General features: G+C 39.4%; 1 protein-coding gene across 1 annotated transcript; it reads right to left on the bottom strand.

Annotated features, from left to right (window-relative positions):
* Positions 1-1,692: 1,692 nt before the first annotated feature.
* On the bottom strand, positions 1,693-20,609 carry LOC100702510 (interferon-induced very large GTPase 1-like). Its single transcript, XM_013267696.3, has 3 exons — positions 20,458-20,609; positions 10,403-10,517; positions 1,693-7,878 (listed from the first exon to the last, which is right to left on the bottom strand). Exon 3 carries the CDS (start codon positions 6,819-6,821, stop codon positions 3,210-3,212), a length of 3,612 nt encoding a protein of 1,203 aa, XP_013123150.2. The 5' UTR covers positions 6,822-7,878; positions 10,403-10,517; positions 20,458-20,609; the 3' UTR covers positions 1,693-3,209.
* Positions 20,610-26,849: the final 6,240 nt, after the last annotated feature.

The following is a 26,849-nucleotide window of genomic DNA, read 5'->3' on the forward strand; positions in this document are numbered from 1 at the left end:
AAACTGAATCACGTGAAAGATGCAGAGTATTTACGGATGAGAAGCAAAAAAGAGCCGTCAGGTGCTAAAAAATAAACCTTAGACTCAAACGTTAGAACAGGCTTTTCCCCGCAGCACGCTGTGTAATAAATACTCACAAAGAAAACGGCGGCTGTTACAACTTATGTCTAAAAATGTATCGTTTCATGCATCAGTTAAAACACTGGACTCCAGGTACGCGACGCCCAGCTGGAAACACTTCACGCAAGTCGAGCTGCCCGAGATTCACAGAATTTACAGAAAATGTTACATTTTTGTGATTTATATCGTTATCGGACGATAGATGTCTTAATATCGGGATATGAGATTTTGGTCATATCGCACAGCCCTATGATAGGGTGGGGCTAGGTTTCACAATGAGCTCACCCGAAACCCTGCCTGATTGTGACCCACACCCGTTTTCACGCCTTGGCTCACGTAGAGGATCATCAGGGGGTCCTTTGTCCCTCTTTGGGCGGACAGTCCCACGGGGTTTAAATCTGGGACTCTCCACCATTTGACCCTATAACTGAAGAAGCTTCTCGGATGAGAGGTCATCTTCAAGCAACTTAAAGAAGTCCAGATGCTTTTCTTCCCAAGCTCCTTAGACTAGGATGACCTGGATGACCGAGAACCTTCACAGACAAACTGTATAATGTAAACTTTGTGTTAATGGACCTCTCTGCAGGGAATCATACTTGTTATTAATCTCTGGCTCTCTTCCAAAGCATGTATTTTGTCCTATCTTCCTCCTCTCACCCCAACCAATTGCAGCAGATCACCACCCCTCTGAGCCTGGTGCTGCTATTTTTTTTTTCCTGTTAAAAGGGAGTTTTTCCTTCCTTCCTTTTTGCCAAAGTTCTTGCTCATAGGGGGTCATATGATTGTTGGGTTTTTCTCTATATGTATTATTGTAGGGTCTACCTTACAGTAATACATACAGATAATACAAACCACCTCGAGGCAGCTGTTGTTGTGATTTGGTGCTGTATAAAAAATTGAATTGAACTAAATTAAATTGTTTCTTGTTGATCTTTGGGTTGTTTTTTGATGGTCTGAGGAGACAGATCTATAGGGGGGTGGGTGGGTGGTTGTGGTAGGGGGGTTTACTGCTTCCTGGTCTCAGCTCTGAATATGAATAGTGATGTCTGTGAAAGTTTCCCCAGTTATGTAGTAAGCCCACACTGTGGGCTTTATAGATAAACCCCACAGATATATAATACAATATATCTGTCTGGCAGAGTAATTTCTCTGCTTAGTGAAATCATCATTTTAACTGCTATAACAAAAGAATTTCTCGAACACGTTGCTATCACCACAACCACGCATGTTAGATGTTACTGGATTGTAACGGAAAACCAGTCGATCCGAGTTGAGTCTTGGCGATCCGTGTAGGTACTAATGGAAAAGGGGCTATAGACTTCGCCTTCATTTGTTTAGACTAAAAAAAGAGGAAGAAATGCAACAGAAGACAAATAGTGGTTTGGGAAAATAAAAATTGTGTAACTTAAATATGTGATTGTGAGTTACTTTTATTCTGTTTATCGTTGTATAAACCATATTTTTTTCATACATTGTGTGTTGTGATTTTTATTCAAAATAACATGAAAGACATTTGTCACCAGACTGTCAATTTATTTATGTATTTTTTGCTTTGTCAGTGAACAAAAGAAATAAATCTACGACAACCACACAAACAGCAAATAACAAATGAACCTTAGATACAAGTAAATATCCTCCATTAAATACTGGAATAAAACAAAACTGTCACACAACTAATTATTTTTTAAAACTTGGTTTCACATGCAGTTATGGTAATATAAAAATGAATACATTTGATTATTTGACATCAGATACTTTAAAAAGAAAATAGATTTAAGAGTAAAGAACAAATTTTAAAAAGTTCATATCAATTATGACAATACAATGGAATGACAGGAATTTTACACAAAATGTAATTGTAAATATTTTGTGGTTAATGTTAACAGAAAAGAAAATACCCCCCAAATCCTGTTTGATTTAGAGTTTTTCTGAAATCCTAGAACACTAAGCTCCATTCTCTAAACCAAATTCTCAGTGGGCTAAACCCATTCTTCCAATCATCCAGTATTTTTTGATAAACACATTCTCAGTCACTAAACACAGCAAAAACACAACCCCAACACAGCTGTCATCTTTTACACACAACTCACAAATGAACACACATGTTTCTAATGATGCCATCTGACCAATCGGGCAGGATAAAAGTCTGTTAAGAGTGCAAAGGTTGTACATGCACATCTACAATGGATGAAGGCAGAGGAGGAAGAGTTTGAAAGGCGGTGGATGGGGCGAAGGGGAGGACAACAACAACAATCATTACTGATGAAACTTATGCAACTATTGTACACTATGTCCTCGTTCATGGGATGACATGAGGTAAGCAGTGCAAAGTTTCCAACCCAGTTTGAGCAGATTCTCTGTGGCCAGCATGATCAGGACATTTAGAGAAGAAAACGGGTAACTGTTTCTTTGTTTTTTTTCTTTGTTTATTTGGTATACAGTATGTCATACCATAAGTACTGTAATGTTCATTGCAATTCTATTTTTACTGGGTATATATGTTTTTAAGTGCATTTTCCCTTTCCTAGAATTGAAAGATAACCAAATGAAGCACTACACAAGAAGCACTAACTATTGACATGGTCCTTCAATCACTCTCTGTTGGATTTTAGAGTCAGATGCCATTATTTTGAAGACAAAGTCAACTGTGGAATCACCAGTGTGTAGTGTCTAACAGATGTTTTGTGGTGAATAATATTTTACTTGCTGTGGATGGAGGTTTCAAGAAATGTGTTTTGACAATTCAGAAAACTACTTAAGACAAACAAAATCACGCAAAATTCTTAAAATACACTTTAGAAACTCTTTTCAGCATTGCATTTTTCATCCAATAGTTGCATCTCATTTACATAAATATAGATAAAAGATCATCAACATGAATATAGACTCAAAGTACAGTTTTTGCATATAAAACTGCTGTGGTTGTGTTACTGGAAATTGTGTTGGTAAAATATCTAGGCGCATTTTTGTTTTTTTACCTTGTCTAACGTGCAATTTTGGACCTTTTTATGATAAAATAACACAAAATTAAGAAAGGTGTGTCCCTGTGTACAAATTAAGTAGGGAAGTGAGACAGGATTGGTGCATTATTAGCCCCACTTTATGTTGAATGAATGTTTAAGGCTTTCTTTTGCCTGCTGCTTTGTTATCTCAAGCCAACCTGTGGGAATATCAGCAGGTTCTACTTCATATTCTTTGGCAAATTCATTGTTGTACTTTGCCATTACATATTTCCAGTAGTCTGATGCCTCAGGGCTCACATCTGGAGTGATTTTCCAGTTTGGGAAAAATTTCTTGTAATTCTTATAAGGCTGACATTTACCTTTTGTAGCATTGCAATTAAAATAATTTTTAGTGGTCACAAGAGAAGAACATATGTCAGTGGCAAGTTTTGTTGTTGTGTTCCAGGTGTATTTACTCAGACCCTGAGGCTGATGCAGTGAAGCAAAATGCTCAGTATGGTATTTCCCTCCTGCAACACAAGGAGCTTTGCAGAATGGACACTGTTTGCCACAACCAATTATTTTACTTGAAAGCTCAAGCTGGGGCAGCACGTGGAGGTGTTGCAGTTTAGCTTCAATGCATGTTTTTTTCAAAGTCTCTGTAAGATTTTTTGTCATGTCTTGCACAGACATTGTCAGATATTCATCAAACTGTCCAAGATCAGCGTTGTTCAAGATCATGAAAGCACCAAGAGCATCCTGGGAAATGACCAGTTTGTTACCAAGCGCTTTACAAATATCTTCAATAAATGCCTTCAAACCATTAGTCTTTCCAGTTTTGGCCTTCTTGATCGCTTCATGAATGCTTGTGATACATGACTGGAGATGCTTATTCTCATACTTAAATGTTGATACAGATGAGAAGTGCTTCACTATTTGATTGCATATCATTTTATATACATAGGTATCAAATGACCATATATAGTCAACATAGTTTTGAAACTCATCCTGCGAAAGCAAATCCAGTAAAACTGAATACTGGAAGGACATTCGTGTTTTAAACTCCTCACATCTCAGCATTTCATCAATGATATCCTGTCTCAGGAAACGATTGATAAAGTCTTCAATAGCAGGTTTTAAGCATTTGTTGGTGAATTCTTCTGCCTTCTTCTGACTCTGGTCTCGTTTATGGAACACATCTTTGAAATCATCACAAAACTTTTCCTTGTTTTTTTCCAAACATCTGTAGGGATCATTTGTTTGTATAAAATCTTCGTGCATTTTCTGAAACTCTCTGGCTGCAAATCCACAGATGTGCTGTTTTAGAGAAACTTCAAACTCAATGTCTGTGTTAATATCTTGATTGTTCTGCAGCATCTCATCAATGATGTGTAGGATCTCCTCGATGTAAGTGTCAGAGTAATTCATTTTTCTTTTCACTTTTTCACTCACAAACTGAGTGCAAAGAAATATGATGCCTTCAGACAGTTTCTGAACGGCCATTATGTGATCCTGAAAACTGAAAATCTTGTTCAGTTTGTGTTTAAATCGATTGAAGCGTCCTTCAGCTGTATATTTGAAGGGCTCTTCTCCACAGTTGTGCAGACTCTTTTGGTTTAACAACTCACATGCATGACTCCCCCTATGTGACAGATTTATTCTCAGGAAGTTAGTCACGCTGGTGAAGACATTTGTGGCATTTTGTTTGGAAACAGATAATTTCTTCACCGTTTCATTCCACATTTTGTCAAACTCTTTGTCCAGATCCGTTTCATCCATTTGGACATTCTTTTCCCGACATTCATCAATTAGTGCACAAACTGCTTTTTCAATCTCTTTTGTGTAATTCTCTTTGATTTTATCAAGTTCCACCATCCCTTGTCTGATTTCTGCTGCTGCTGTGAGCTGACTATTAACAGACCTCTCAATTTCTTTTCGTAGGCTCTTTGCACTGTTTGAGAATTCCTCTCTGTATTTTTCAACCAAATCTACACGACTCTCTGTTTGCTTGAAATACTCTGTCAGATTTTTTTGAAGCTTTGCCTCCCATTTGGACAGCACTGTGGAGGCTTCACTTTTCAAACAAGTCAGAAATTCTCTTATGTCAGTTTCAACAGCGACTTTACCAAAATTGGAAATTCTTCTTTCTGCATTTGTTACCCAGGTGTACATTTCTTTTTTGAATTCCCACTCCCATTTGTTGAATTCTGTGCAGAGTCTCATGTATGCATCAGCTACGAGGCTGTTTCTGAAGCTGAAGATGAAGTTTTCATGCTTTACTGCAGTCCACATGCTTGTCATCCACTCTTTGAAATCCAAGATATCCTTAGCTGAACACTCATAGTTTCCCAGCAGTTGGATGATGTGTTTCTTGAGCTCATATACAGCCTCACTGTACCCTACACTGACTGGTGCCATTGGTGGGTTTCCATTCCAGAGTCCAGGAATGTACCAGTTCCCAGTGTCTGGACTGTACTCCATCACATCAGTGAAGTTCTTGTTCTCCTCTTTCTTTTCCATTCTGGCTGCTGCCTGGGTCATCTCATTTAACTGTTCCAGGAGCAGTTTCCTGTCTCGTGAGTTCATCTCATGGGCTGAAACATCGGACACATTCTGGTGAACAAACACACATTTAGACTTTTTGCCCACCTCCTTCATCCTGAGAAAAGCATGCACAACTATTTGTAGGATGTCCTTCATTTCAGTTGAATTCTCCATTGCAATATTAACAATGGTGACATCACTCAGCCCTACAACAAGTGTTGCAAGCTCATTGTCGTGCTCATGGCTGTTGTCCAGTTGTGCAAGTTCTGGTGACTTTAAGCCCTCAGTGTCAATGATCAGCATGAAGTCACAGTTTAGGACTTTTTTCATGTCTTCGTTGATTTTGATGAGCAACATAAAGGCACCTCGAGTACATCGACCACTGCTGACTGCAAACTGCACTCCAAACATGGTGTTAAGGAGAGTTGACTTTCCTGTGCCCTGAACTCCAAGAACTGTGACTACACGTATCTTTCCGTTTGGAGACACCAAGTCACTGAGCTCAGAGAGAACATCACTCACCCATCTGAGAGGGATATGCGATGCATCTCCATCTACAAGCTCAAGAGGAAATCCATCAAGCAACAACTCTGCACAGAGTTTGGGCAGATGCTGCAGCTGTTGACGTGCTGGATCTGTTTGTGGAAGGGACAGTGAGGCTTCATAGATCTGACCCATTTCACGGAAGAAGTGTTCAGTCCCCAGTGAGCTGCTGGAAATTTGTTGGTCAATTTCCTTGATCTCCTCTTTGTTCTCAGAGTTCTTGCATTTTTCTTTATATTTCTCCTTAAGTTTAGAGAGCTTTATACAGGACACCTTGTCAAGGTTCATCCGCATCCATTTCAGAAAATAAGACCTCTCTGTCCTCGGGCATGATATTGCATTGATGATGTATATCATAGCTGTGGACATGTCATAAGAGTTCTGCTTTTTCCGGAGTTCGTGCTTCTGTATCCGAAGATGACTTTTGTAGTCTTCTACATTCTTAGACCCAATCTTTCGAAGTCGATATTCCTCTGTCTCTAAGCAGGTCAGTTCTTTCCATATTTCACCTTGTCGTGGAAGCTGATCTTCTTTGTATTTCAGGATGTCTTGTATTTCTCCAGTGATGGCTTCTGCATTTTTCTTTGCATTTTGGCACTCTTGAAAGTCTTCATCAACCAGGATTCCCAGATCACGGGCAATTTCTGCCATCTGCTCTATTGACATCTTCATCTCTGAGTTCTCAACTACATCTCTGACCTTTTCCCTCAATAGCTGGATAAAGTCTGCGTCATTTTTTTTTTTGTCTTGATAATGATGTTGTTGTTAGTCAAGCCCAACTCTTTTGCTATTTTTTGTAATGCTTCTGAGTTGAAGCGCTTACTTTCATAGTTGCCAACCAGGAAGATCTGTCCCCTGTGACTGTTAAGTAAACTGCTTTCACAGTCCAAATGGTCAAAGATCAGAAAAACTGCTGCAGATGTCTGACACAAAAAAGAATACTGTGTTACAAATGAAGCAATGTCCCCACGAAGGTTAGCTACAGCCACTGGCTCACTGAGAATATCAATGTTTTTGTTTCCACATGGAAGATACCAAGCAATTTCAATCAGTCCATTTGATATTCTTCTTGGAGTGTCACCACACTCCATGTTGTGGTGAACAAAGGTGTCATGGTACTGTTGAGAATTGCTCAGAAGTTTATTGAGAATCTCTGACTTGGACAAGGAGCACTCACCCAGTCTGACAAAAGAGATCATTGGAAGTTCAGAGAGAACAATTCTGTCTTCAATGAAGCCCTTGGACTCTGACAGAGACTGAGGTCTGTACTTTTTAACAATGTCTCTCATGGCCCACAGCATGAGTGTGCACTGATTGGTGTCACAGTTTGGAAGCAGCAGAGGAACAGAGAACTGACACATGGACATTTTTAGTGCCATTTCCTGCTGTAGAAAACCATCAGAACACAGAAAGAGAGCAGTGATTATGTCGAGAGGGTTTAGCATGTCATCTGTGTTTAGGTCATCAAGCAGATTGTCAATATCTAATTCTGTACTCCCAGATTTATCATTAAAATTTTGCTTACACATTGATGTACATTTCACATTTCTAGCTGTCAAATTAACCATCATTAGTTTCTTTAGAGAAAACCATGGAAGGTCTGGTTCACACTTGGCAGGTTCATCAGAAACTGCTTTCTCATCAATCTCAAGCATTTTGCTGAGTGACAGCTTCTCTCTGTAGTCTTGGCCCAAGCATAGGTCTTCCAATAAGAGCTCCAGGGATGTCTCTGTGGATATAGAGAATCTTGTTATTTATAACCATTTTTTAAAATATTTTGGGGTGTTGTGTTATTGTGGATCTTTAGTACCTTACTATCTGACCTTTTTTCTGTAAATTTGAACAGAAATCTTATGAGTTTTGTTCAGTGTTATCATGTGCAAAGTGTTAAATTCCATAGTCCCACAGTGAGCATGTAATTTAAGTTAACTGCTTACTAATCTGTGGTGTCTTACTATACAACCTAAATTGCTAATCTAGGTAAACTTGGATAGTAAATTAGCAAAATTAAGAAAAGAAAAGTACAATACCTTGGCATCTCTAAAAGGTGTTAAGATAATAATAATAATAATAATAATAATAATAATAATAATAATAATAATACTTTCTGTAAATTATATCTATTTTTTCTTTGTTGATTGTGTCTTGTTTTTAGTTAATTTAATTCTAAAACCAAATGCAATGAGGTGTGACTGTAAAAAAACAATGTGATAAAAACAATTAGTTATTTACAGTCTCATGCATATTCAGTCATACATGATACAATGTGTCATCATGTTAAATGCAAATATGTAGCTGTTAGGAGACATTCAGTGTGACTGCGCCTTTACAAATGATAGAATCCCATCCCAAAATATGCAATGGAATGAAAAACATCTACCAGTTAAATACTGAAATGCAACTTTGAATCAACAGCAGCATTAAAGAAATGTGCTAAACTACTAGTGAGTGCAAAATGTTAGATTACTCAAGTCATTTTTTATACTCTGCTAGTTTTACATTTAGCTTTTACCAAGCTTATACATACTGTGGTGTGATGTGGAGTGGAAACAAAAACAGGACACAAAGGGAGTGAAAAATGAAGTAAAGTTCTGACTTTTTTCTTCTGATGTAGCAAATGTAACAAAATAAAATAAATGGTCTACATTAGCTGGTATACTGACCACATATTTTTGTTAGTTGAGATCAATATGGCAGAGGCTGGATGCTTGTGTGAGGAAAATTAAATTAAGAAAAAATGCCTACTATTGGTAAATGGACTGGTTCTTGGATAGTGCTTTTCTACTCTATCTGAGCACTCAAAGCAATTTATACAACTAATTCATTCACCCAATTACACCCATTCCCACAAGCACATTTAGGTTGTTAAGTGCTTAATATCTAACATTTATACACATTCACACCCTGATGGATGCATCGGAGAGCAACATGGGGTTAGTATCTTGCCCAAGGATATTTGGCATGCAGACTGGAGGAGCCTGGGATCGAACCAACGGTTAGTAGCTGACCTACTCTACCACCTGAGCTGCAGCAATACAATTTATTAGTTACACTCTTCTTTAAACAAACTCAGTTCTTCTAGAACAGGGTTGGGGAACTCCAGGCCTCAGGTGTCCTGCACATTTTAGATGTGCCCTTGATCCAACACAGCTGACTTAAGTGGCTAAATTACTTCCTCAACATGTCTTGAAAGCTGCGTCCCAATTCAGGGACCACATTTGGAGTACACTTTTGAACTGGGACACCCTTTGTCGCGTCGCTGTGAAGTAATTGGTCTACAAATGCGCACTCCCTGAATTGGGACACAGCTAAAGTTCTCCAGAGGCCTGCTAATGAACTAATCATTTGTTTCAGGTGTGTTGACCCAGGGTGATATCTAAAACCTGCAGGACACCAGCCCTTAAGGCCTGGAGTTCCCAAACCCTGTTTTAGAATCTCTTTAAAAAAAAAATTCAAGGGTAATTTCAAAGGAGGCCCTGCTAGGGCCCTAACAGCCACCTTGTGCTCAAACATGGTTTCTATTATGGCCACCCCTGTCAGGATCCAGGGCAGACTAAACATTTTTGTCTATTCTCTTCCTTAGGTGGAATTATGGGCTTCTTCGCCTCATTGACACTCCAGCACACGGCTGACCATTGCTCCAAGCTGCCTCAGCCTTGTACTTCTCTGTGACCAGCACTCTGTGGAAACACACCTGGCATCCCATTCTCCACTGTGTCAGTTCCCTCAGCTCTAGAACCAAGCTTGTCCTCAACATACTCCCTTGCCACCTCAATCCACAGGACCTCAATTAAGACAAGCAAATGTAGTTGGAATGAACTCAATTCCCTGAAGACTCATCCGCTTCCAGTTCTAACTCTTTCTCCTTTTTTGCAGAACCTCCTTGTTTCCAATTATCTCACTTCAGGTATCTCAATCATCACCCAGATGAGTGTTGAAGTCTCCCAGGAGAACTATGGAGTGTGTGGAACCCCTTTCAGGATCCTGCCAAAATACCTGAAGATGGATGGATACGCTGAACGATTATTTGGCATCTAATCATGGACAACAGTCCAAGCCTTGCCCTCTGTGCTTTAAAGTGCCGTAGAGTTGCCCTCTCACTCTTTGGGGAAACTCCAAAGCACTAAACTGGGGGTTTGTGAATACTTATAGAGTATAATATGAATTTGCCCAGAGGTCATACATTCACACTTTTGGGGGAAAAAAACTTATCTGTATTGCATTTTCTATACCTAAGTATTTCTTTTACTTACTTGTGTTAGTAGATGTCTCAGCAGATTCACTTTTGCTGTTGTCCATTTTTTCATAACCAGAGTTGGGTTTCTCTGTGTTGAGCTGCTCATATATTTAGTTTCTTCCTTCCTGCAACTGTAGGAGCAGCACAAGGCAACAAAATTAGTATTGAAAAATTATTTTAAAGCCACTTAAGGTCCTCCCATCATATTGTGCATAACGTTGGCTATTATCACTTCTATCAGGCTGAACATGATGTTGATAGAGAATTGTTTTCAGTTGTTTCCAAACAAACTCTGGTTTGCCTTCCCTCTTGATGCGCTTTGCTTGTGTAGATGTGAACAATGTAATTACACTCGGGTGCAGACCAAAATAAACACACCAAGACCCTTTGGAGGAGGTGGCCTAAATACTCTCGGAATGACAAGTAAGCCTGCAGTGCGAGAGTGAAGTGCTCTAATAGGGTGATATGGTACTACAAGATCATTGAGATAAGATGAGGCCTGATTATTTAAGACCTTGTATGTGAGGAGCAGGATTTTGAATTCAATTTTGGATTTAACAGGGAGCCAATGAAGGGAAGCCAATACAGGAGAAATATACTCTAATAAAATATACTCTTTGTAGTCCTTGCCAGTACTCTTGCTGCAGCATTTTGGATTAACTGAAGGCTTTTCAGGGAGTTTTTAGGACTTCCTGATAATAATGAATTACAGTAGTCCAGCCTAGAAGTAATAAATGCATGAACGAGTTTTTCAGCATCACTCTGAGACAGGATGGTTCTATTTTTAGAGATGTTGTGCAAATGGAAAAAAGTAGTCCTAGATATTTGTTATGTGCATTGAAGGACATATCCTGGTTGTCCCGATTCTTTTTTGATGTGCTGAGAATAAATAACCAATACTCAGAGCAGGTCCAGTCAAAAACAATTATTTATTATTAAACACATATATGCGGGAAATTCACACGACACCCCCCAAAGGGCAGTCTGGTAGATGTCAAAGAGGAAATGCACAGGCTTCACTATTTAAAGGGCTGTCCACGCCCTGTCTGCGTAAGCACATAATATAACTTGCATCAGTTACCGTTAGTGACAGTCAGATTCACTTCTTACTTTAGCCATCTTTTATAACACTGAAAACGTCTCAACTATCTTTCACTCATGATCATATGCGGCACATCCTGAATTCTTCCTGTTCTGGAGACCCACCCTGAGTACATCCTGTTCTGACAGTGGAGACCCACCCTGAGTACATCCTGTTCTGACAGTGGAGACCCACCCTGAGTACATCCTGTTCTGACTGTGGAGACACACAGACAGTCACAAACAAAACACTCCTCCTAAGATTAGTACTTCATTTGGTATAATACTACTGAAACATAACACTTAATTGGGGTTCATAATACTTCATATATTGCCATTTAAGCTCCTTATTTCCCACATGGTCAAAAATGACTCTATGGTTCCTCACTGGAGGCCAAGGTAATGCCATCTGGAGTAAGAATCTGGTTAGATATCAGATTTCTAAGATTTTCAGGGCTGAGTACAATGACCTCAGTTTTATCTGAATTAAGAAGCAGAAAGTTAGAGGCCATCCAGGTCTTTATGTCTTTAACATTCCTGTACTTTAACTAATTGGTGTGTGTTATCTGGCTTCATGGATACATAGAGTGGGGTGTCATCAGCATAGCAGCAAAAATGTATGCTATGTCTTCTAATGATACTGCCTAAGGGAAGCATGTATAATGTAAACAGAATTGGCCCTAGCACTGAACCCTGTGGAACACCATAATTAACCTTGGTGTGTGAAGAGGACTCTGCATTTGCATGCACAAATTGGAGTCTATTAGATAGATATGATACAAACCACTGCAGCACAGTACCTGTAATACCTACAGCATGTTCTAATCGCTGTAATAAAATGTCATGATCAATACTATCGAACGCACTAAGGTCTAGCAGGACAAGCACAGAGAGGAGTCCACTCTCAGAGGCCATAAGAAGATCATTTGTAACCTTCACTAAAGCTGTTTCTGTGCTGTGATGAGCTCTGAAACCTGACTGAAACTCTTCAAATAAGCCATTCCTCTGCAGATGATCTGTTAGCTGTTTGACAACTACTCTTTCAAGGATGTTTGATATGAAAGGAAGGTTGGAGATTGGCCTATAATTAGCTAAGACAGCTGGGTCTAGAGATGTTTTTTTAAATAAAGGTTTAACTACTGCCAGCTTGAAGGTCTGTGGTACATAGCCGATTATTAGAGATAGGTTGTGATAGGTTTGTAACATAAACCTATTCGCTGGAACGTTCAGGACAATTTGCTACACAGCAAAAACAAGACACAAGTAGGCAAAGTTCCTTGTAGTACTCATGCATGAGGGAGACCTGCCTGGAGCCAAGTGTCGTTCCACCCACTTGACCTCCGTCAGACTCTCAGCCAGGTTCCCCATAGCACTCCTTTTATTGTGGTTACATGAATATGCATAGGGTCATTAACATATGACCTCTTATATAGGTATACATGTGAACGAAGAATACCGTGTGTGTGTGTGTGTGTGTGTGTGTGTATCTGTGTATCCGTGTGTGGGGGTCAAACTGTGACCCCAGGAAGACTCCCCAGAGCCGTCCATCTAAACAAAAGGCACTTAGACTAAAACAGATATAGATACGTTTATCCTACCATAAAGCAATAAGACAAGGTACAACCTCTCCCATGCTCCCAGAGTGTGGGTGTGAAAACCAGAACACTCCGGAATGCACACAATGCCGTTGCAGACTATTAAGGATCAAACCTCCTATCACTACACAATCGATTATACACCTCTAAGCATATATGAGTAAATATTTCTAAGCATAAATGACAATCACAATACAAATCTAACAGGTTGATCATATTTAAGATTGAAGCATTAATTAATGGCAGGAACAGTTTTGTAGGAATGGGGTCTAAAAGACACGTTGATGGTTTGGAGGAAGTAATTACTGAAGTTAACTCAGAAAGATCAGTTGGAGAAAAAGACTAAATAAATATCAGTGGTACTGAAAGTAGTTGTAGATAATTTTACATTTGTGAGATGATTTGGAGTAATTTATTCTCTAATGGTTAAAATTTTATTTGTGAAGAAGTTCATGAAGTCATTACTAGTTAACGTTAAAGGGATTGTTGGCTCAGTAGAGCTCTGACTTTTTGTCAGCCTGGCTACAGTGCTGAAGAGAAACCTGGGGTTGTTCTTATTTTCTTCAATCAGTGATGAATAGTAAGATGTTCTGGCTTTGCGGAGGGCTTTCTTATAAAGCAACAAACTATTTCTCCAGGCTAAATGATCATCTTCTATTTGTGACACGCCATTTCCTCTCCAGCTTACGAGTTATTGCTTTAGGCTACGTGTTTGAGAATTATACCATGGAGTCAGGTACTTCTGATTTGAGGCCTTAGTTTTATATTCTTAAGCTAAGTTACAGTGCTTTCAGAAAGACATCTACTGTGATAAAGTCTACTCTCCACTGCTGTGTAATCAGTTATTGTAAATTTAAATGTTATCAGGAAATGATCAGACAAGAGAGGGTTTTCAGGAAAAACTGCTAAATGTTCAGTTTCTATGCCATATGTTAAAACAAGATCTAGAGTGTGATTAAAGTGGTGGGTGGGTTGTTATTAGGCTCAAGCCAATTGAGTCTAATAACAGATTAAATGCTGTGTTGAGGCTGCCATTTTTAGCATCGACATGGATGTTAAAATCACCCACATTAATTATTTTATCTGAGCTGAGCACTAAATCGGATAAAAAGTCTGAGAAATCAGACAGAAACTCTGAGTAAGGTGGATGATAGATAACAACTGGTTTTTCAGTTTTCCAGCTGGGGTGGACAAATTGGCAATTGGCAACATTATCTACAACTACTTTCAGTACCATTGATATTTATTTAGTCTTTTTCTCCAACTGATCTTTCTGAGTTAACTTCAGTAATTACTTCCTCCAAACCATCAACGTGTCTTTTAGACCCCATTCCTACAAAACTGTTCCTGCCAGTTGAAACCTACACCACTAACCAGCATCAGTCCTACAACTTCACTCTCAAAATTAATAAATTCTGAGACAAGCAGAAACTGTATTTTTAGCGGTGCGTTTTGTGGGAGGCCGGACTGCTATTAAATGCACTCTCCTAAAAAAATAATTCCTTTGTAGCACCACTTCGTCTTAGTTCAGAAGAGAAGTCCTGGATATACATGATAATGTAACACGGGTGTTTATGTTTGTTCATGTTTAACGCGTTGGGTTGTGTTTTAAAAGTGATTGTTATGTTTTTAAAGCATTTTTATGCGACAGGTGTGTGTAGCACTTGTTACACATCTCAATGGGAGAGCGATAGCCCACACCACACCTTCACCTGACGTACAACGTGACGTATGACGCACACGTCAGGTATTCACTTTCAAAACAACAATGGGGGATAGAAAATATTGATCGAGGTGGTTAATCCTTTCACTGGTTGCCAACCTCCATTAAATAACAACAAGAAGAAAATATTGATCTGCTTTTCTTAGTTTTGCACGTTTGAGATGCAATTCAGACTCAAACAAAGCTGCAAAGCAGGAGAACAACATGACCATCAACTATTCTGTGCCACAGACAGTTCACTGCAGCACAGAGTGATGATGAGATGGTGAAAGAACAACAGACACAATTTACGGACCATTAACATGTGCAACTGAAGTAGTCAGAGGTAACTGGATGGAGTTCAATCAGGTTAAATGCACGGTTGATTGGATTATATCTGAAGATTGTATGCTATTCATGACAACTCTGCTAGACTCCAAATTTCTCATCCATGTGGGAGTATCTCAAATGTAAATGAAACATCTAAACTTAACACTTTTTCCCTAAAACTGACTGACATGGGACACATTAAAGTTGGATTGACACCAGCTAATCAGTCTGAAGGTAACTGTTTTTTCACTTATTCGAGAGAAGTCAAAAATGCGTTCTTATTACTGTTTGTTTTGACTTTTAAGCTACCCTGCCAGGTTATTTTCATTCAAATGCTAAGACAAAATGTCAATAGCTATGAATGTGGAGACTCAAAAGACTAGTTAGTTAATAGATGCCGATGGATTAATGAGACTTGATAGAAACTTGGACGTTTGCAACAGGTGAATCGGTGGACTACCGAGGTTGCGCCCAACTGCTTAAAGCTGTTAGTGTCAGTGTTTTCAGTGTGCTTGTACTACCTGTACGGTGCGGGGTGCTGACTAAGTCAGGCTAAACCCATTTAAGCGTCGAGCTCAAATATATTTTCATTTTTGGGCACTGCTTTACTGTGCTTTTTGTTGGCACACATTTTCTGTTTATTGAAGCCTTTTGTGAATAATTTTGATCATGTAAAAACTGTGAATTGGTCCCTATTGACAATACTCCATCCATCCATCCATCCATTCGCTTCCGTTTATCCTTTTCAGGGTCGTGGGGGGTGCTGGAGCCTATCCCAGCTGTCATAGGGCGAGAGGCGGGGTACACCCTGGACAGGTTGCCAGTCTGTCACAGGGCTAACATTGGTAGTGGTAGGACTAAGGGTGGAAATTGTGACAAACTGTAAAATATAGTGTATTTTTCAATGTATTTTTCAACTTTTCAGTGCAAGACCTTGGGTTTGTAGTTCTTTTGCAGTCCTGGTATTGATTCTTTTCATCTTCAGACAAGGTCCCCAAAACTGCCTTTCTGTTACTACTCAATCCTAATTGCAGCGTTCATCTTTTAGTGAGGACATAATTTGTTGAAATAGCCATATAAAGTAGCTTTTCCAATGATCTCTCTTTTTTTTTAGATGGCAACAGACCAGAGAACCTGAATGACACCATTACTCTGGAGCTTTGCCCTGCTGCATCAGCTGAAACATCAAGCCATCCACCTCACCCCTCCTCCTCCTCCACATCCACCACTATGTAAAACCATTACTCCAGCTCAAATCTAGAATTGAGCATGATAATAAAACACATAGACTTCGTCAAACAAAGAGAACCAGGAATGAGGAAGACTGCAGTCCCAACAGTAATGCAACTTCACCTAAAAAAGTTAGATGCCTTGTTGGTAGCTATGGTTGTATTAATTGGCAGCCAGTTGAACTTCCTGAGGGGGAAACGCCAGCTTCTTTAGAGGAAAAGAAACACATCCTGTTAACAATTTTTAATTCACAAGGGCCTGGAGCTGTGGAGAGACCTGATGTGGATGACTTCATGTGCCTCACATATATTTCTCAGCGGCAGCTTATTAACAGTTGTCCCTCACTTTCAGTAGCTGAAATTCAGGAGCAGTGACCGTTCTTGTTTACTCGGAAAGGTCTTTCGAACCACTTTCACAAACTCACAGATATTGATATCAGTGAGCGCTTAAGTCAGGCCCTCATAACCAAAGGCAGAAGGATTGTTAACTATTTCTCCAGCCAGAAGCTCAAATGGAACCTTGGTATAAGGACACTTCTTCAGCAGATAGAAAGTGAGGAAGTTTTGACCAACAACAAGGTTGGCACAGCAGCCATACTTCTCATGATGAAGTATTACAAGGAAAACAAAGACTCACTCTTTGTCTTAGCAGAGGTAAGCTTCTTTCATACAGCTCTAGGTTTAATGCTGTTGCTTGCTGTCCTGTTTTTTTTTTTGTTACATAAAATGTCTTGGTCTTTTATCTGGCAGGAAACATCTGGCAGGAAACATCTACCAGGATGTCCCTTGAAGCAGAGAGCAACCTGCCAATGACCCCAAGGCTGATTATGCTTGGTAAGAAGTCATTTATGAAATAGAGCTGATTAGACCATATTACAATTTCTGTTTGGCACAGGAGCTTTTCGTGGAGACAGGTATCCAGTCTCTGTTTATTTAGCTCACATTTCTGTAATTTCCTTTATAAACCAAGGTTGTTGGACATGTGTCTCAGTGAATCCAGCAAAGTAACAATATCAAATTTCACATTACATTTTACTGATCAACATGGTAGTCTAACTACACTAACAGCAGAAATACTGAAGTCAATACTTTAAAGTTTAACAGCAGCACAAACTATAAACTCCAAAATAACCATACAGTTGATGGAACTCTGGTAATTTAATTGGGCTGACTCTTTGTTAGGTGTGTTTAATGTGCAGAATAATTCCCAATTATGTACAATTATAATATGTTAACACGTGCTACATAAGGCCATTAATAATTAACTGTACGTAGCTATTTGCTTTATGATTATCTAGACACTGTGAAGAAGTGAAGTATTGAAATTACTTTGTGTTGCATAATGACAACATGTTGCCCCTATACATTTAAGGACAAAGTTTAATAACCGCCACCTGCTGGATGGTGAGTGCAGAGGGCCGTGTAATTGTTGAGCTGGACAAAGAGAACACCTTTGCTGATGCAATGTCAGTTTTCTTTGGTTCATTCTATGTATTGAATCTGGAATACCAGGAGTCAGCGTGTGCAACATTGGAACTAATTCAGAGGTATGTTTGAACAGTTAGCTAATTGTGATAGATGATGAATAAATGATCCCTAAGTGGGTCATTTTTTTCACATCACAACTCAGTGTTACTGTATGTTACTATTTATTATGGCATGCTTTAAGGTTTTTTGTAAGGATAAATCCTGAAGAGGGAACAAAATGTACCTCCAAGGTTGGGACAAGCAGAAAGACTGGGACCACTGTGAAGCGAAAGGTTGTTAATAATAATAATAATACTAATAATGGATTGCATTTATATAGTGCTTTTCTAGGCACCCAAAGCGCTTTACAATTCCACTATTCATTCACTCACTGGTGGAGGCAAGCTACAGTTGTAGCCACAGCTGCCCTGGGGCAGACTGACAGAAGCGAGGCTGCCATATCGCACCATCGGCCCCTCTGGCCATCACCAGTAGGCGGTAGGTGAAGTGTCTTGCCCAAGGACACCTGTCGCCGGGGCTCGAACTGGCAACCTTCCGATTACAAGACAAACTGCCAACTCTTGAGCCACGATCGCCCCCACATTCACCCTTCACCCTTCACATTAACCCTCATGTCACAACTTTCCTCCAGCGGCTTACTGAATTTGAGTGGAAAACTTCAAATTAGGTAACTGTTGTTGCCATTTATAGTTATTATAATTTAAGTGAACAAGGTGTTGTTACCTTTGTCTCCACAGATGATCCATGGCCCATGGTTTCTGGACATTTACACAAGGTGAACAACAATGAAGACAAGCTCTCTCGCCATCTTGCAAGATGCTGTCTCTGTCCAATAGGTTTTTTGAGTGCAACAGTTTTGATTTTTTTTTTTTTCCTTATTTTACCCGTTTGCTAAAATTTATTTCAGGTACTTACACTTTTATTGTCAACGTGTATTGGCTCACCCTACAAATCAATGAACTCAGTCTACAAAGCAAGGTCAGGGTTCAGTGCAGGTCAGTCAAGTTCCTTCACACCACACATGCTCATGCATGTCCTTATGGACCCTGCTTTGTGCATTGATTTGGTGGTGTGAGCCAGTATTTTGGACAAAGTGCATATAAAGGCAGAAGTGTGGGGCTTGATGCTCTATTCATTTCAATTCAGTTTATTTGTATGGTGCCAACAAAATGAATGCCAAGGCACTTCACAGCGTAGGATTAAGACCCTACAAAATATAACTAAGAAAACTCATCACTTGAGCATTTGTTGTCTGTTATGATATGGATACGACATAATATCTTTATTGTTTGAACAACCATCTGAGAACCCTCCAGCCTCTTACAGTATGTTACTGTTTCCCGGTAAATTACGACGTGTTAAACAGTAAATGACCGCCTGTAGGAACACGGTATCCTCTAGCAGAGATGGATATTTTTGGTACTGATGATGCATGATAACGATAACTTACTAGTAAATATATTGCAGTTTATTACCTTGCAGCGGGCTTACAGTGACATAGCGTGAATAAACGGTAGTATACCAATTTCTTAATCACAGTATGATGTTACTTTGTTGACGTAATTTACGTAATAACGACAATCTCACTAGCGTCACTGTCGCCAGTGGGATACCGTAAAAAAGGCAGTGTGTTACCATAATTTGTCCAAGAGTATTATACCACAACAGCAAAAAACGGTATCATCCTGCAAAACGGTAAGTTAACACGGCGTCACAGTATGAGGCTGGCAACAGTGACGCCAGTATCTTAATTATATTATAATTATAATTATATTCCTGACTGACTCAAAACTGAATCAAATCAGGAATCGAATCAGTTATGGAAATCATTGACAATACCCAGCCATATATATCACCTTGTTCTCTTGTCACTGTAGATCAGTGGTTCTCAAAGTGTGTTCTGACAGGTGGGGCGCAAGCAGTGTTGGGGAGTAACAGAATACATGTACCGGCATTATATATTTAAAATACAAAATACGAGTAACTGTATTCCGTTAGAGTTACCGTTTAAAAAGGTGGTATTCAGAACACAGTTACTTTGTTGAAATAAATGGATTACACAGCGGTCTTTTCCTGTTTCATATGTTAAGCTATGCCCTCTCTATTTTTGGTAATTCCACGCCGGTGGAAACCCAAACAAAAAACGCATTAAGAGGCTCTAATGCCTGTGTCTCAATCTCGCGGCCCATGTCACCTCTACTTTTGGCCCGCATAATGACGTGAAGAAATATTACTAAAAATTATTGTTCAAAAAAATTATTTAATATAAAGGCAATAGGCAGTGTTACAGGCATAGCTCTAAAAGAATGTAGCCTCATGGGCAGTGTAGCCCAGTTGTAAGTAAGCTATTAAGACTCGACTGTACACTGTGTTCGTGTTTTCCTCCGAAACAATAAGTTCCGTTGGAGCAGCCTTTCAACGCCTCTCTCTGTCTCTCGCTAGTTGACCCAGAAAACAAAGTAAAGCTAGTTTTCGGCTACAGGGGGTCTTGGGAGGCTGCAGCCTCTCCCAGCACTAGACTGATTATTCTTGTTACACAAAATCTCTGCTACTCTGCTATAGCTCTGGTTTTTAGTCTTCCATGTCATGCAAATAACAGAAACATCAGTGACAAAAAATGGCATAAAAATGACAAAAAAAAGCATACCTTTATCAAAGAGATCTGTCAGTTTCAAACATTTCTTTCTATCATCCAGTTTTTTGAGGTTTTGTTTGTGAGTTTCCTGTTTCTGCTGTGTTGGCAGTAGAATTGGTCTTCCTGTACTGTTGATGTCTTTGAGCACATAAAGCAAAGTGGAGCAGGGACCACTCCTTTTGTACTGTGATGTAAACTCTTTCACTGAAGATCATGTGATTTCTTGTAAAGCCTAATACAGTAAACTGCCTCTGATGATATAGTGCAGAAAGGTTTTCTGCTGTGTTACAGATTAAGGTCTATTTATTATAAAGGGAATCCTGAAACTATTAAACAGTTTAAATACACCTTTCCTCCACAATGAAGTATTAAACTTCATGGTTACATTCATGAGTTCGTTTAATGGAAAATCTCCACAAACACACATTTTATTAAGATGAACAAACCAAGAAGGGGCATACAAAAACATGTGATTTACAAAGTTTATAATCTTCTTTTAAAACAGTGCACCATAACAAAACCACCCATTTTACCAGTTTTATTTTATATCAAAACTAAAATGCTGGTTAGTGGGTGGTTATTGAAAAGAAAAAAGGAAAGAAAAAGAAAACAATTCCATTAATTTTCATGTTTTACTTACCTGATTTTATTGCTCATGTAAGTGTAAAGAAGATGCTCAAGCAGATACAGCACATACTCAAAAGGAGGTGCAGATGCATGATGCTGATATATTCAGGGCTTCCTCAAGGGAAAATTAGTCTTCTGTAGGTGCAACTCAGAAATCCTTGTTACACAACTTTGAAAAGAGATTCATTACAGCAAATACAGATTGACTTTACTGAACTGACAGGTTTTAGATTTTGCCATATATGGAGGGCCTTCAGCACAGACCCTCCCCTAGCCCTGCTGCATGCAGCCACGAGGAAACCATCATCTAAGAGCCAACAGAGCCCTTAACAGGCCATGACCGCAACCCCGGGTTGAGCCCTAGGAAGGAAGACGAGGAAGACGCAAGGAAGGAAGATGCTCCTGGGGAATCCCCCGAGTGAAGGTGGGACCAAACTATGACCCCCCACCCCCACTAGGTGATGGAGCTGATCAAAGGAGCCCAGAGCAAACGGTTGCCCCTCCGTTGGTCTTCCTTGGTCTCTTGTGTTCTGAGGGCCTCTGGATGTCTGGAGCCTGAATCTCCTCCATACCTGTTTCATGCCCTGGAGGACGGGGCTATGGCTCCCCACACCCTCTAGCAGATCATTACGTGAAGGAACGTTTTAAATACAAGCGCGCTCATGCTCACAGGTGTACACACGGGTGCTCACAGACACAAACTACACCCTTTTGGCTCCTACCTCAAAGCACACTGTGCGCTGTCGATCTTACGTGCTGCACAATAATATTCAGTATTTAGTATTTACTGTTATATTTACATAGATTATCTCGATGATGTTGTTTATTGTATTGCTCTCTTTTTTTGCTTGTTTTCTCTTTTTTCTTTCTCAACAGGTGATCCAGGTGATTGATATATGTATTTTTTGTCTGTTTGTTTTGTTGGTTTTTGTTTTTTGCCGTTTATCACCGTTCCTCTTCCCCGCTGTTTTTCTTTCCCTACCTCTCTTTCTTTCTCCCTTTTCTTTCCCCCCAATCATGTCTGTCCCGTGTTTAGCAACTGAAAATAAAATAAAATAAACAATAAAAGCAAAGGTGAATCAAATAGACCAATACGGCAAGGCCTGGATGGTCCATTTGGTAAAGTAAAACCACTGGGCATCTTTCTTTGCCTTTAGACAATAATTCTGATGGCAAAAGAACCAAACGGGACCGGCGGGAAAAAAAAAAAAAAAAAAAAAGGTTTTGGTGCCTTGAGTGTTCAGTTGTGTTAAACCGAGATTAAAGTTGGAGTGAAATACTGGGATCTCTTGTGTCGTCCTTACATACCTCCACAATACATTTAATTAATTATTGATTTATTTCCAATTTTAATGAACTATTGAAACATTTAATCAATCATTTAATGATGTATTTAATTAGTTCACATGGGCACTCCTGGCCCAGCTGCTGTGTTCATGAATTGGATTTTATTTCAATCTAACCCATCAAAGATAGTGGGTGGGGTTAACGCTGATCAAGTCAAAACCATTGCTTTCCAGTCTTTTAGTGGGAGTCTTGTATTTGTCTTATATTTGTAAATACCAAATAAGCCTACACACAGGTGCTTGGAACCAAGCTATATGTAGCATTTTAAAATACCAGTGATTCTGCTTTGGCTCTCGGAGGAGGCGGACGCATCTTTCACCCTCTCCTTCCCCTTATCTTCCCTGCTGCAGCTTCTCGTCTCACTCTAACCGTGAGAGAGCCTCTCATTCTTGCTCTTGTTCTCTAAAACCTAAAGAACTATAGATTTAATCAACTGGTCCCTGAATGCCAATGAACAACAAGAAGCCTAGGATCGGGAGAGCCCGCGTGCCCTGGAGGGACGTTCCCTGCCGGATACACGACTGACGGGTGGCAGAAGTAGCGCGTTGTGTGCCTAGCGGGACTGTCTATTGAGGACATCGACAACTATTCGGCACCATGATAACAGGGCTCTTGCTGATTGGAGCTGGCTTGGCCCTGGTTTATTGGAAATTGAAGAAAGCGGTGATTGCTGTTCAAAACCCCACAAGGCTGGCCGCTTTGATTGAAAATGTGGGACGAGCGGTAAGCTGCTCAGACTGTTCATACTGAATGTACTATGGGAAAGATCTTGGAGGATCTCACAGCTCTTAAACGGGAGATAAACCTGGAGACCAGTGATGGACGCTAGAACAACTGTAAAATTGAAGCAGTTTGTTCGCTCTAAAACAACATATCCATCATTTTTCATTCGGCTACACCCCCAACCCGACGGCACCAGCCGGATGCTCTTGAAGGTTGACGCCGATGAGAACAACAACAATTCTTCCAAGAGATATGATAACGAGAACGAACTGTCTCTCTCGCCCGATCCCTCAAGGCCACTTGCGTAGGCTGCGGACTGTTGATCTTCGCCTAATGGGTGAAAGGACACTTTCTCAGGCTGAACTCAGGACACATATACTGAGACGAATGCACACATGTATACTGATACTGACTCGCCCTCACCATCTGGAGGCTAACCACAGAGCCAACAGTGAGGATGAAACAATTTAGGGGGCCGGCCGGGAGGAAAGTGGTAGCGGCACAGGCAAAGCAAATCCAGATGCCAACTGCAGGGAAAGCGGCAGCGTTGGGAAAACAGGTCCAGAGGCTGACCATGATGGCGAAGATCCTCAGCCAACACAGTTTATATTCCCATGTGCTAATATAATTTTATTACAATAATACAGCACAAGGTTCAGGTAAAAATGTTCTCAAAAGAGGTACTTTTTACTTACTCTTACTCGGAGTACATTTCACAGCCTGCACTTTTTCACTTTTACTTGAGTAAATAAGTTGATTTAGATCTTCAGCTTTTACCAGAGTATGTTTTAACACAAGTATATATCTTTTTACTTAGGTTCAGAGTGTCTGTACTTTTGCTACCTCTGCCAATTACAACATATTTTGGAGCACACATGTGAATAAAAAGTATGACGACATGAAGTTTGTCCAGTTTTAAAAAGAAAGACTGATAACACAAAGGCAGCAGTGACGATGATGTTGTCATAGTTTTAACATGGAGATGGAGTTCACACACCTACTGCAGAGAGCAAAGACGCAGAGCTGTTATTGAGGTAGTGAGCTCAGGTGGAGTGGAACAAAGCTGACACTTGTGAGACTTCATCCAAGGTGCAAACATCACAGCAGAAAACAGAATTTTAACATGATTGGTCAAAAAGTTGGAGGGAAGCCTTTAGACTCCATGTCCGGCTCACGTTTCATTTCCTGCACGTTTTGGACATCTCCTTATACAGAGACGACACTTCATCTTCTCCTCTGGACAGGCCTTTAGAGTTAAAGAAGAGGGGAGTGCAATCCAAAACACCAGATTTATGACCCTGTTTATAACTCAGACTTCCCCCAATTTAGGTTTTTGTATATACTGTGTATGCTGTTACACCTCTTGCAAGATAAAGTAAAGCTTTACACTTCTGCTTTGTCTCTGTTCATTATGTGGTATTTCTCCTACATTTTCTTTGATAATTCTAAATGTTAACTGCTCTATGTATGTTTAGAGTGCAGGTAGCCACCAAACTAGCATAAACATTTTTGCCACTGAGGAAGAAAGCAGCACAGCCCAACCGACCTATTACAAGATTGTGTTGTACATGAGCCCGTCTTCAATACAAGCTTATATATATATTATATATGATACAATAATATTTCTTGTATATATATTTTTATTGTGTTTTTCTACAATATCTGAGTACTCAAAGCACTTTGAGTACTCAGATAGCACAAGTCATTAGGCCTATTCTGTTTAACATCGTGGTAAATAATATGTTTAGTAGAGTGAAAAAAACCTTTCTGGTGTTTCTTTATTAGACAATAGAGACGGGGAAAAAACCTTTCGTATATTTTTTCTTAAATTCAAAAAAGCTTTAGAGAATGTGGTAACATGAGTTAATGATTGGAGCTTCAATTGATTAACCTAAGTACTTGATATCTGAACATAAAAAAAGATACCAGCCAAACATTTGCAAGTATATGGAAAGGAACTGAAAGTCAACCAGTTTGAATCTCTTGGAATATGGATAGATGGGAAAATTACTTGGAAAATTCATATTGAGAACATTTGCTTTAAGTGTGAAAATGTCACTAATTGCTTAGATGTCTAGCAGGATCAACATGGGATACTAACAGAGAATCGTTGTCATATATAGGGCTAATATAAAGATACGGTCTATCATTCACTATGGTTGCATGGCAAATGGATCAGCTGCCCCTTCAGTGTTTGAGAAGCTGGCTGTAATTTAGTCAAAAAGCTCTATGAGTATGCAGTGGCGCGTGCCTCAATATTGGCCCTTTTAATAGAAATGGTTGAAATGGCTTTAAAAATTAGAAGATATAAACTTGAGATGAAGTACTTAATGAAGATGAAAGGACAGGATTAAATTGTTCCAATTAAAAACCTGTTGAACCAGCAAGGAAAATCAAAATGTGGTGAACCATTGAAATCTATGACAGAAAAAAAAATTATTAACCTGAATATGTGTCCAGTCTGCTGGTTAAGGGCAGGTCAAACATTCACGAGAGCAGCACTGTGGCTTTAGTGTATATTAGGTATTGATAAGAATTTAGTCATTCCGATACCATTATTGATATCGATTTGATTCCTTATCAATTTCTTATCGATTGTTATTGGATTCTCACAGGCTCTTCTTTAAGAGTCACCACCATTATTAATTGCATGCTTAATTATATTGTTAATTTGTGTTGATTGGTGTTAGGGTTATTACTCAGAAAAAGTAATTACTACACATATTATACAGAACACATTTCATAAAAGTAATGTAGTAGTTACTTAATTACTCCATGAAGAAAGTAATTCATTATACTATTCATTACATTAATTTCATATTACTCACACTGTCTCATAATTACCATTTAACAATATGAACCTATAAGTTACAGCCCTACACACCAACATAAATCCCTATCCCAATGAGGACATAAATATTATTGTTCACTTAGTATTAGGGTATGAAAACAAAACTGAAAACACAAAACAAAAATTAAAACAAGTACAAAAAGACTTCAAAGCGATTGTCACTGTGATTCTACTGTAGACACATGAACAGGTAGGGTATGAAGGCTGCAGTCTGACTGCTTATCAGTTTGCTACGTGTTGAAGTTCAGGGTGTGGCTGCGGCGCTGAAGTCATGAAGTCGCTATTCATTCAGCTTTCACGCTGGGTTCTTTCCTAGCTTAGTGTTAGCATGCTGTCTGTGCAGGTTGTTTTGAAGAGCCAAACTTTTGTTAGCAGCATAATGCAGCTGTTTCTGTCCTGGATGCAGTTTGCACTTTACCATCGTGCTTTCTCCCTTTTCTTCCAACAGAATTGGACTACTGAGAACCAGTTTTCGATTCCCATCCTTAGTGTATACATACCTCAAGTTAAAGGCTTGCAGAGATCATGTCATTCTTTAGAGCAGAGTTGATCACAGTTGGGTTGGTGGGTTGAAGACCAATAGCAAAATCATTCAAAAAATACTGTTAGCAATTAAGGAATAGAATTTCAAATCCAGACCTGACCTGCTATCAGAGACATATGAAACATTATACAGAATAGACAGAGCGGGGTGGAAGTGGGGAGGGATTTATCTGGGTTCAATCTGACTCATGGATTGGAAGGCAATAAAGGAGTGGATTGTTTGGCCAAAAATGCAGTATAGAACAGGATAGGACTTTATTTACTGTATGGTACACCTACATGCATAAAAAGTCAAAAATAAATCAATTTATGA

The sequence above is a fragment of the Oreochromis niloticus genome, linkage group LG3 (assembly GCF_001858045.2).
Source record: "Oreochromis niloticus isolate F11D_XX linkage group LG3, O_niloticus_UMD_NMBU, whole genome shotgun sequence".
In the NCBI taxonomy this organism is placed as follows: Eukaryota; Metazoa; Chordata; class Actinopteri; order Cichliformes; family Cichlidae; genus Oreochromis; species Oreochromis niloticus.

What these genes read in the sequence shown, in the direction of transcription:
- LOC100702510 (XM_013267696.3), bottom strand. Translation starts at nt 6,821, where the DNA reads ATGAAGATGTCAATAGAGCAGATGGCAGAAATTGCCCGTGATCTGGGA.